This window comes from Lepus europaeus, chromosome 20 (genome assembly GCF_033115175.1).
Source record: "Lepus europaeus isolate LE1 chromosome 20, mLepTim1.pri, whole genome shotgun sequence".
Taxonomy (NCBI): Eukaryota; Metazoa; Chordata; class Mammalia; order Lagomorpha; family Leporidae; genus Lepus; species Lepus europaeus.
Genome location: NC_084846.1, coordinates 33,181,148 through 33,193,439, shown reverse-complemented (window position 1 = coordinate 33,193,439; position 12,292 = coordinate 33,181,148). Strand labels below are relative to the sequence as shown.

The window sequence follows — 12,292 nt, the reverse complement described above, 5'->3', positions numbered from 1 at the left end:
CACCAGTATTCGCATCAAACCCTCCAGGGAAACGGGTGTCAGTCCTGGTAGCAGCCTCTTGATCTGCTGCCGCAGAAGCTGCTTGTGAGTGAGCAACAACCCGCAGCTGAGGAAACAAAGCCTCCTGCAGATGTCTGAAATATTTGACCAGCTGCCATCTCACCCAGATGCATGGCGAAGGCCGCCCCCGGGCCTCCACGCGTGCATCTGTCACTCTCGTGGTGGCAGCTCAGACAGCTCCTAGCGAAGGTCATGCAGCTCTAACCTGGGCCTGACTGCAGGTACCTCCTGCTACACCATGCACCAAGGTACACTCAGTGCACAAAAGAGGAAGGGAGAGGCAACCATCACTCCTAAGAATCAAGCTACCGATGCCTCAGAACTCCAGGAAAACCTGGAAGGGAGCCTTCTGCCCATGTGTCTTTGGTCTATTTTCAGACTACTGGCCTGACTCCCCACGTTGGATAACTCAGGCTACCAAACTTAATCTTGACCTTTGGTGTCTGACCTCCTGCCCTGCACTGACCATGGGGACCTTTGACCTGAATCTGTCAGTGCAAGATTTTCCCAGTTGTTTCCTGGTCTCCAAAATAGTAGCAGATGCCATTTAGTCAGTAAGTACTTGATAACCAACAGCTGCTACTGTTACCTTATTGGGTCCCCACAATAACCCCAGGATGCCTTCACTCAACACCAAGCGCCCACTATGTGCCAGCACTGCCCACATGTCCAAGATGCACCTTGAGCAAAACTGACACAAATCCATCCCTTCTGGAAGCTTCCATTCTAGGGGCACTCCACCCCAGGAAGTGGCGACGATTCTTCCCCCAGCAGGCAAGGAAACTGAGGCTCAGAGGTACTAAGTACTTTGCTTGACATCACCTTGCTAGGGGATGGTAGAGCTGCAGTTCAGCTTGGCATCTGCAGGCCTCTCAATCCCGCCTGTTTGGTTTCTAATACACCAGGCTCTATTGCAGGATCCCTGCTGAACCTGACAGCTGAGCAGAAGACTGGGAGACACAAACATGTTTTTACACCTTGTGTTTTAAATACTGTGCAGTGCAGGTTGAATTCTGCTTTTACCAGCTTGAAAACACATTTGAACTCCTCTATTGTGAACAGACCTGATTAAAATGGAAATCTATCACTGCCATATATAAAACGGGCACACCATGCTGCTTCCTGCCAGGATTGAAATGTCTGTATGTAAAGCAAAGGTACAGGGCCTATTCTCACAAACAATAAGAAACTGGAATGGGAAAGTTTGCACTGGGGATAATTTATGGCTTTTAATGTAATACTCAGGGCAGGAATGTAGTGCAGTGGTTGAGACCCTGCTTGGCATGCCCACATCACCTATCAGAGGGCCTGGGTTCAAGTCTTAGCTCCACTTCCAATCCAGCTTCCTGTTAATGTGCAGGCGATGGCCCAAGTACTTGGATCCCTGCCATCCATGTGGGAGACATGGATGGAGTTCTAGGCTCTTGGCTTTAGACTGGCCCAGTCCTGGTTGCTGTTGGCATTTGTGGAGTGAATGAGCAGAGGGAAGTTCTCTGTGTCTCTCTCTGCCTTTTAAATAAGTTACAAATCACTAAGTTCAATAACACCTAAGGGGCAGGCATTTATCTAGTGGCCGAGATGCCTGTGTCCCACATCAGACTGCCTGGGTTCAGTTCCCAGCTCTGACTCCAGCTCCCTGCTAATGCAGACCCCGGGGGGTGGGGGTGGCAGAAGGTGGTGAATAATTGTGTTCCTGCCACCCACATAGGAGGCCTGGATTGAGTTCCTAGATCCTGGTTTCAGCCTTGGCCCAGCCCCAGCGGTTGCAGGCATTTAGGGAAGTGAATTAATGGATGGGAGTTCTTTCTCTCTCTGCCTTACAAATAGATTCAACCACTTTTAATATAATACCCAAGTGTTAAATGTTGCTGTCCCTTTGTTTGATACTGCTGATAGAACTGCAATTGTTTTATAAACTAGTCTTACTAAAATGTGAATGTGTCGCTATATTCTGGCTTTCAAGGTGTAGGCACCTGGAAGAAGAGGAGTAGTCACCAAGCTCCTAGCAGGTCTCCCTGGAGAATTACATTCCCTTCACTAAAGCCCAGATCTCAGGAAGTAACGCTACGTACCGAGGGCCTGCTACGTGCCTGGTACTGACCTAGGCACAGGCCCTCTGTCTCAGACTCTCCCCGTGGCTGTTCTGTGACCGCTGGCCCCAAGCCCTCCCTCATCTCTTACTGACTGCTCTACTCAGGAGAGAGCCCAGCACCTCAGCTAGACACAGGTGGTGCCTGGTGACCAGAGAGAAGCAAGCAGAGGAAGACGAAGGTCACTAATTCAGAGAACAGGAGGTCTCTTTCAAGCTGGGGCTTCAAGGATCCCATACGCAGGAAATACTTAACAAAGAGGTGACTTACAGCACAAAGCTGTGGTCTAAGAGCCTGGTTCTACTCTGAGCACCTCCATTCCTGGTCGTGGGCAACAGCACATCCAGGCCTCTCTGCATACTTGCATCATGGAGTGGGTTAAGGACACAGTCAGCTGCTATTCAGTCAAGAAGCATATACTGTCCCCAGCGTGCACCCGACACTGCTAGAGGAAGAGCCCCATCTTTCTGAGCTTATCAGAAGCCAGCCAGCACGGCAGGACACAGCTGAGCTCCTCTGCATCACATCCCTCCTTTAATTCTGACTCTCTGCTGCTAAACCATGAGTTTGATTCAGAGGGCGATTTAATTGGAGGGGGGCAGGAAACATCCTAGAGACAGACAGAGCTCCCATCCCCCACATGCCTGCAATGACCTAGGCTGAAGCTAGGAGCCTAGAACTCAATGTGGGTGGCAGGGACCCAATTATTTGAGCCATCACCTGCTGCCTCCTAGGATGTGCAACAGCCGAAAGCTGGAACGGGGAGCACAGCCAGAACTCAAACACAGGCACTCTGGGTATCAGGTGCAGTGTCCCAACTAGTCCAAACATCGCCCACTCTATCATCTTTCTCTCTCTCTCTCTCTCTCTCTCTCTCTCTCTGTGTGTGTGTGTGTGTGTGTGTTTAATTCAAAGGGTGAAGGAAAGCAAAAGCTCATGGAAAAAATAATGAAACCACAAAGAAAAAAGACAAAGGGCAAGCTTGGGGACACAGGAAGAAATCTGGAAGCTCTAAGTTTCAGGAAACAGGATCCAGTCAGAAACTTCCTGGCTTTTAGATTCAACGGAGTAGACACAGTCCCCGAGCACTGCTCTCCTGAGACTCCCAATGGGTGCCACAGCCTCTGAGTCCATATCACAGAGCAGCTGGGTTAGGGGTTCAGGGCAGGGACTGGGGCAGTTCAAACTGCAGCCCTGCACAGTCACCAGCTGTGGTCCTGGGTGAGTCACCCCCCGCCTGGGCCTCCATGGGCTCATCCATTAAATGGGAACAGCAACTGCTGTTCAGTGAAGAGTAACTCGGTTATGACATGCTGGGCACCCAAGTCGGTGCAAAGCCCAGGGTAAGCGCTAGTCCACACTGCTGGATGTGGATGCACAGCTGGGGGCAGCGGAGCAGATGGTGGCCAGGGTCTGCAGTCAGAGCGCCCAGGGTCTGCAGTGGAGGTGGACCCCAGCCTCTACTTAGAGGCAGTGGGATGCTCGGCACCTGGCTCACCTGTCTGTGTCTTGGCTCTGCCATCTGTAAGATAGCACTGTCAGTGCCCACCTCGCTGCACTGCTGCAGATGCGAGTTTAGACAATCACGTTAAGTGCCTGGCACAGCACCTGGTGCACAACAGCTAGTCCGCGGACATCTGTTATTATTATTCATTATTATATGGCCTAAGTCAACCAGCAAGTGATCATCACTCTTTTTGCTTAATTAAAAAAACCTTATCTTCTAATTACAAAAGTGATAAATGCTCCTACAGAAATTTGAGAAGATGTAGAATCATGAAAAAAGAAAACAAAAATCATCCAACACTGTCTTTCCACGCCAAGACACCTAGTGACGGTATCTGTACTCTGTGTCCTTAGGGCTCTTTTGTTACATTTTAAAAAAAGTTATTTTCATTTTATTTGAAAGGCAGAGAGAGATGGTGGGAGAGAGGGAGAGATAGGAGAAGATAGGGAGATAGGGGAAGATCTTCCATCCACTTGCTCATTTTCTGAATGCCCACAACAGCCAGGGCCGGGCCAGGCTAAAGCCAGAAACTCCATCTAGGTCTCCCACATGGGTGGCAGCGACCCCAAGTATTGAGCTGTGACATGTTTTCTCCCACTGGGTGGGTCAGCAGGAACTGGAGTTAGGAGCTGGAGCTGGAAGCTGAGTCCAGGCGCTTTGCTATGGGACGCAGGCATCCCGAGTGGTGCCGTAACTACTGCCCCAAACACCCCGCCCCTCCTTATGGGGTCTCGAGCTTGCACACACTCAGCTTTATGTAACTGGGACCACAGGGCCTGCATGTGTCCTGCTTTCTTCACTTCATGTTACCTGTCCTCTGTCACACATCTGAGGTGACACCGCTGCAGAGGTGCCCTGGGGGGACCCAGCACCCTCCCCCTGCCTCGCTGCAGCTTGCTCTACGTGGCCAGGGCTGGGGTGTGTGTGTGCCTCCTACAACCTGACGTTAATAGGGTGTTTCCCTCTCTTCTGACAAGGAAGATGAAGGATGAAGGCAGACGGGGTACACGACCCCAAAGACCCCAGGCTGCAAACCACAGTCGCCCACTAAAGCACAACACGGGGGACTCGTGCAGTGATGCCTGGGGCGGGCGGCAGGGGCCCCTGAGCTTTTCTGGGAATGGTAGTGACTCTGGGATTTCAAGGCTGGGAGCCAGGAGCCTGGGGACATAGGACAAAGCTGCCACCAGGGATCCTGGGCCCAGAAACATACTGGGGGTTTCACACCCCACATCCCCTCCCTCTGGAGCCCTGGCTGAGCTCAGGTGCTGCGTGGGAGCTGCTTCCGCTACTGGGCTCCTGGGCCACTTGATAAAGGCTTCACTAAGCACTGGAGGAGGCTTTTCTTGCCAAGTCCCAGGCATTACAGGTGCACAATCGCTGCCTCCCGTGCGCCCCTGCACACCTCCTCCTCTTTGTTCCTGCCGCCCCTCCCACCTCCCAGTGCAGAAAAAAGAAACACATTGAAATGTGTCCCAACGCCCTTAGGAAGTCTGAGTGGCAACTCCTGCATACATCTCTCTCTCTTACCCAGGAAATCTGCCCCTAGGATGGCCCCTTTTCCCTGCGGCTGCTCCCAGTGAAAATCAGCAAAGGAGAGGGAGCACCATGTTTTTCACATAACCTGAAGACAGAGGCGTAGTTTTGCAAACGGGTTAAGCAGAAACCAAAGGTCAAGTGTATACCAGCTTCACAGCTCAGCCGAACACAGAAGCCTCGTTACTCCAGCGGCCCCTCTCCGTCCAGGGTAAACGCCCTATCCCTTCTCTAGTGACACTAATCAGAACCTACATAACAGTGCTTGAGAATTTTTAAGCCTCTTGTTACTGCAAATGCACCGCTAACCATGCAAATGCCCTCTCCAGACGTGATGTACAATGCAGTCCTGCTAAGCGTCCTTCCACCTAGCGCTCCACACTCCAGCTTTTGTTTCTCCACAACAGCAAACACAGAAACTCCCATAAAGCCCTCTAGGGACCGCACTGAGCACTCTGGTTCCCCCGCTTTCTTTCACACCTGGCGGCAGGAGCCCTGGCCTGCTGTAGGAGGAGGTACAATCTCCCGTCGGGCATCGGGATCACGCCTCCCAGCACTGTGAGTCTCCCTGGCCCAAGAATCACACAGCCCCTAGACTATGGGGAGAAAAACCACAAAGGAGGACCTGGCAACAGGAGTGAGGGCACGGAGCAGCCAGGGAAAGCAACTCGCTGCTCACTGTCGCCTTCCGTCAGCATCATTATTAAACTTGACCCCGGGGTCTGGCAGCAAACACGGCACCATGGTGTCCTCCGGCCTGGAGCGCTACTTTTCTGGGTAAATAATCGGCGAGCCTGGGCGTTTAAATGATAAGACCCACCTGCTCTCAGAAAACTGCTTCCTTCTTAGGACACTTTAGTTAATGGCAGCATTGAAAAGGAATGCTGCCAAAAATCCACAAATCCGTCATACACACACACCCGTGTTACAGCCGTGAGCCTGGCTGGCAGGCTCTGCCTGGGCAACCCAGCTCCAAAACTGGTCAGCTGCTCCGTGACACTGGCACTTGCATGGAGTCCAGCACGTGTGACAAGGGCTCAGAACTCACAGCCCCCGCAGAAGCTCGTGGATCCAAGGACTCGAAACAAAAGCTCTGTAAAATTCTGCTGCATTTCAAAAATCAAACTCATTACATTTTCTTTAGGTATCTTTAAACGTTCCATTCTGTAAGCAAAGCACCAATGATGATGTAATGCTAGGTGGCCGGTGCACCGCGGGCAGTTTTGATGTTGCTCCCTTTGGGATTTTAAAGAGATGAGACAAAGGAGTTCCAAAGGCCGGGGAGGCAGAGGCCTGCTCCAAAGTGTCGGCTGCCCCCTCGGCCCTTTCTCCTTGTTCTAGGCCGCAGTGTTGGGAAGAGGCAGCCAGCACAGCAGAGAGCAGGAGAGGACGGAGATGGATGGGAACGGGCAGGTTCAGCACGGAGAAACCCAAAATCTCTGACCTGAGCCCCCCCAGCCTAAGCCCCAGATCTGCCGGTACTGAAGCAAAGTCTGATTGGCTGCATGGGACCACAGGGAACCAGGGCAGTTGTCCCAATTGCTCCCTCCTTATAGAGGGCATTTAACAAAACCTGCCACGCTGCTCTGCGTGCGCTCAGGCAGGTTCTCTGCTTGACCAAATGTTCCCCAGGCTGCTGAGCCTTCCCCCAGGCCCAGCTGCGGCCTTCCATGTAACAGCCAGTTTCAGCAGGTCCCCTGCTACATCCGCTTAGCCAGAACCTTCAGCAGTGACACCTGCTTGGGTTCCTCCTCCTCCACCACCCCCAGGCGACGTCTGATCACCCAGGGCTGCCTGCACCTGCCCAGGCCGTATTTGGAGATGAACTCATTCTCCCTAGGCCAGTGTAAAACCCCACTGCAGTGGTCCCACCTGTACCTATTGCGATGGTCCTGAACAAAGTCTTCTGTACCGTGCTCTAAAAAGGGCCTTTAATAAAGTTTCTTTAACAGCATAGATGTTCAGAGTCCTGGGCACTGGCTAAAGAAGTTTTAGCTCCATCTGTTGACCCTGTTCATAATCACTCATTGAAAGCTGAGTGTCTAATTTGAGCCAGACATGAGGGACACAGAAGATCACAAAATATCAAACACAGACTCCAATCACTGCTTGTAATGCCAACGTCTCACACGAACAAAGGCTGGAGTCCTGGCTGCTTCACTTCCAAATCCAGCTCCCTGCTAATGCTCCTGGGGAAGCAGTGGAAGATGGCCCAAATGTTTGGGCCCCTGCCATCCAAGTGGTAAGTCAGGATGGAGTTAGTTCCTGGCTCCTGCCTTCAGCCTGGCCCAGCCCTAGCTATTAAGGTCATCTGAGGAGTGAACCAGTGGATGGAAGATTCCTCTCTCCCTGTAGCTCTGTCTTTAAAATAAATAAATATTTTTAAAATAAAAAACAAAACAAAATATAAAATATATACAAAAGCAGTGTGGAGTAGGAGGAAGCAAGTGTGAGCTATGACAGCAGAAACAGCCTTCCGGGCAGACGGGAGAGCTGCGTAGAGACAGCAGGAGGAGGCCCAGCGTGGGGGTGGACAGGCAGGCAAGGGTGAGGGGGCCACAGCCCCCCTGAGGTGAAGCAGAGGAGGGACAAGACCTGATGCTGGGGACCGAGCTCCTGGGCTGCTGGTAATGAAAGGCGGGCTGAGCGAGGCCAGCTGGCTGCGGGACAGGTGTTGGCAAACTTCCTGTCAGGGCCAGGCAGTAAATATTTTGGGCATGATGGGCCAGGCAGAAATACAAAGATAATATCCTTGATTTGCAATCACAAAAGAGAAGAGAATTCCACAAAGTATTTATTGACAAATTTCAAAAGATAGCAATCATAGCTGAGCATGTTTTTTAAAAACACAGATCTACTAATGAAAAGAACGGAATTCATTTTGCTGATTTGGTGTTCTGCCACCATATCCTAAACGCAGCCAGGCACACGACGGAAATGACCGTGACTGTGTTCCAGGACACTTCATCTGTGGGCTGAAACCAGAATCCACGCCCTCTTCCTGGGTCGTGACATGTTACCTCTGATTACTCGTCCCAAGTCTTTGGAGATGAAGCAGCACTCCCAGACAGGGGCAGTCGGCCAGCAGCGAGGGGCTCGGCGGGGCTGCTGTGGGTGTGCCGGGGTCTGCTCCAGAGCAGCCTGGCGTTGGCAGATTGCTGCTGCGTGAGGCTGTGCGTTTCTCCCGGGGCACAACCAAAGCCCTGGGACATTCGGTCATCCTCCCCTCTGCGACAGGGAATAATGTACACGTCCCTCAGGATCCCTGAGAGAGCCCATGCCCCTCCAACGTGGATCCCAGCTTTCACCATGGCAGATCCTTGCCTCAGTTACTATGCTGCAAGTTATAAAATAATTTTGATATTTTTTTAATGGTGCGTCCATGCCACTTTGTGGATTATCTCATCATTTATTTATTGAATTTCCTGGTATTACACGTGTAGGGTGTTTCTTCTTCCTTTTGGGGATGCCATTTTAAGTAATGCTTTCCTCAATATGTATGGCTAAGTAGTCCTGTTCATCCACAATTAGTGACTTAAAGAAAAACTGCTTCAGTGCCAGGAGGTCACTAAGTGTGTCCGTCTTCCAGAAGGTTTGATCTGCGCTGACACGTTGTGTCTCGGAGAATTAGACCAATGCTTGTCTCCACCAAGAGTGAGAAGGGGCCGGTTCCTGTGGTTGTGACAAACACTCTTTTGAAAAGCACCATCAAGTTGCTAGATGAAAAGGGTTTCTCATTCTTTTATTCTGTGTTTACTGCAATGAGGCCGAAACATTTGTATTTCTCCCACTTGATCATATCCTGTGTCACTTTTCTACTCTTTCCATAGTAAGAGTATATACTTTATACATTTCCTGAATAAGGTAATTAGTTGTCCTTTAATATGTAAATATTTTCCCAGTTTGTGGAAAAATGTTTTAAAAAATTGCATACTTTACATGGCCGTTTTCTTCCTAAATTGACCTATTCCTCCAAAAGACAGCCAAAAAGGAAAAAAAATGAAGACATTCACATAATTAACCACATACAAATTGTTTTATTAACTGAAGCATCTTTAAAGAAATAAAAAGAATTCCCTAATAAAATGCTGAATTTTGTAATCAGCATTATCACCTTCTAATCTGTACTGTATTTATTACACAGCTGATTTTAACAAACTGAGAGAGGGAGAGTGCACCTCTGCCAGTTCATGCCCAAAATGCCCACAACAGCCCACTGGGGCCTGGCTGAGGGGCCGAAGCCAGGAGCAGGGAACACAGTCCCCATCTCCCACTGCTGTGGCAGGGGCCCAGCTGCTTGAGCCATCACCTGCTGTCTGTCAGGGCCTCTATCAGCAGGAAGCTGGAGGCAGGAGCCAGAGCTGGGTGTGGGATACTGGATGTGGGTGTCTTCACCTGTGCCCGAACACTAAGGCCAGTCCATAGCCAATTTTATCACACACAAAGCATGTTGTTTTAAAACCCATCATTTCACATCTACTTTTCCATAATCAGCATAGATGTAATTTCTAATTAACACCATGGCAAAATGGAATTTTTAATCAACAGTATGACCTCACACATTTCATTTAGTTCTCATAAGCCACTTAATACATATTTCACTAGAATAAATATCACTGCTGTGCATAATGGTGGATGTTTTCTTTTTGGCTCCTTTAAAGTCTTATTAAATCAATCTCTGAAATAAAACTATCTCATTATCAGGGGGAAACTCTGGTTGGCACAGGCTTATTGTTTTGTAACAGAGAACATTCTAGAAACACATGCTCAACACTTATTGAGCCCCAGATATTTATATATCATAGCAATGTTTGAAAGGGGTTATTTCCCAAATTCCCAGTCACATGGCTTCTGCTATGTTTATTCTGGCTAACTTTATGGTTTATGGGTATAGAATGGAATCTGAAGCTGTAAGTCATACTTCGCGAGCTTCCCATGAGAGTTCTGCGTATGTACCTTTCACTTAGAGCCATGGCGATGACCATGAAGTTGAGCTGGCGAGGTCCAACTCAGCAGTGGAACTCCCATCTGTATTCTTGCTCTGTCTTCCGGCTAGAGCTCTTTGGTTTGTTTCGTGCTTTCGCTGCACGCTTTGGTGCTTGCTTCTTCACGCGATATGCCTTCCTCCCATCCTCTGCAAGTGCAGGTTTCAGGTTTCAGGCAGGTGCGTGCCCTTGGCACAAAGCTCAGGTCACGGGGGCGATGCCGTGGGCACACTCTGGGCCCCGTGGCTGTGCAGCTAGCTCTCCCCAAGGGCAAGTCTGACTAAGGGGACGTGACTGGGAGGTGCTGTTCCTGGTGGCTGCTCACTCAGCTCCTCCCCAGGCAGCCCGGTGTCTCTGTGTCACGTCATCACATTGCCCATCTTCCATAGAAAATAGAAGCTGCGGATCTGGTGCCACACACACCTCACGGGAGCCGCACACAGAATGAGCATACGACTGAGATGGGTTCTGGGGTTTCGTTAGAGGGAAGGTTCACTGCCAGCATTGAGCAGGACCCTTCTTCTTCTTCAAGACTGACTGATTGATTTAAAAGTCAGAATTAGAGAGAGAGAGGGAGATGCAGAGAGAGAGAGAGAAAGAGAGAGAGGGAGGTCTTCCATCCACTGGTTCACTCCCCAAATGGCCACAACGGCCAAAGCTGGGCCAGGCTGAAGTCAGGAGCTTCTTCTGGGTCTGCTACATGGGTGCAGGGGCCCATGCATTTGGGCCATCCTCCGCTGCTTTCCCAAGCTCATTAGCAGGGAGCTGGATCAGGAGTGGAGCAGTCGGGACTTGAATCAGCACCCATTTGGGATGACAGCACTACAGGACAGGTCTTTAGCCCATGGAGTCACAGTGCCAGCCCCAGGAACCTTCTTCTAAAACTGGGTGTGGAGGGACACTGGGCAATATCTGGGCCCGATTTTACTTGCTACAACTGGGGGATGCTCCTGATGTCCAGTGGGTAGGGGCCAGGGATGATGCTAGAGGTTCTACAATGTATCCCACGACAAAAAATGATGTGTCCCAAATGTGAATGGTGAAGAGGCTGGGAATCCCCATTCTTAAACAGTATGAGCAGCTGCTGTGGCTGCCCCTTAAGCCCAACCCAACCACTAAACCAAGAGAGAGTACCCAGCAACACTTGCTCCAGCATACCAGATCCAGTCCTAAGTTGACACCTTCATTCCATATGACAGTTAGTGTAGCTGAGAGCCCAGGAGCTGAAGCCAAGCTATCACCCTCACCAACCACATGGCACGGCAGGACGCAACTTTGCAGTGTCTCAGGGAATGCACACCGGGTGTGGCCTCTCACACCAGGACAAGATTCAGGAGGCTGTGCCAAGCAGCAGGAATTATAGGAGAACTGATACAGCCACCAGGGGCCTGATGAGATGGAGGTGGGAGCTGCCAGGAATGGGGCACAGCAGCCAGGCCGGTTTGGAGTCAGAGCCTGAAGCTGTCAGGCCCAGCTCCCCGAGATGCCACCCACAGGAGGGGCGCCAGGCAGGGGCTGCCTCTGCACATTCAGAACTTCTGCTCTTGCAGAGCCCGGAGGCTCCTATTCCACAATGAAGCAGACAAAAATGCACAGGTCTTACCAGGGGTGCAGACGGTGGGGGAGGAGGAGGAGCCCCCAGGGGTGGAGGAGGTGGAGGCAAAGGAGGTGGTGGCGGCGGTGGCACTGGCATGAGTCACGGTGTTGGTGTCTCTTGCTTATGAATGGATCAAGGGAGCGGGTTCCACTCTGAAAAAGAGAAAAGGGAAAGTCTTCACTCGTACGCAGGTAACACGTCTCGCGGATGCAGGCATGGAACAGCTTCATCCTTTGGCATGTTCACTTGTTCATTCATTCATTCATTTCTCAGAGTGTCCACCTGTGAGGCAAGCCTTGTGCTACATGCTGGAAACTGACAAAGTAGTCAGTTTCCAGAGTTAAACAGGTGACAAAATTGACAATATTTTGTGATTTGTATCTCAATATGAATTTGTATCTCAAAATAATAGCAACATCTCATTCCACAGCGATTTTTCCAAATAATTAATTCTACCTAGCTAGCACTGAATGTTTAGTTTTATGATCTTTAATACATGCTGCACAGCCTCCCATTT

The 12,292-nt window shown here is 50.4% G+C and overlaps 1 protein-coding gene across 2 annotated transcripts in view; it reads right to left on the bottom strand.

The window, feature by feature from the left end:
• WIPF3 (WAS/WASL interacting protein family member 3) overlaps positions 1–12,292 on the bottom strand; it is an 82,218-nt gene that overhangs the window by 44,020 nt on the left and 25,906 nt on the right. For both annotated transcript variants that reach the window (XM_062178359.1, XM_062178360.1), the window contains exon 2: positions 11,782–11,927. In XM_062178359.1, the coding sequence (XP_062034343.1) occupies positions 11,782–11,871 (90 nt within the window). In that variant the 5' untranslated portion in view covers positions 11,872–11,927. The remainder of the gene's footprint in view (positions 1–11,781; positions 11,928–12,292) is intronic.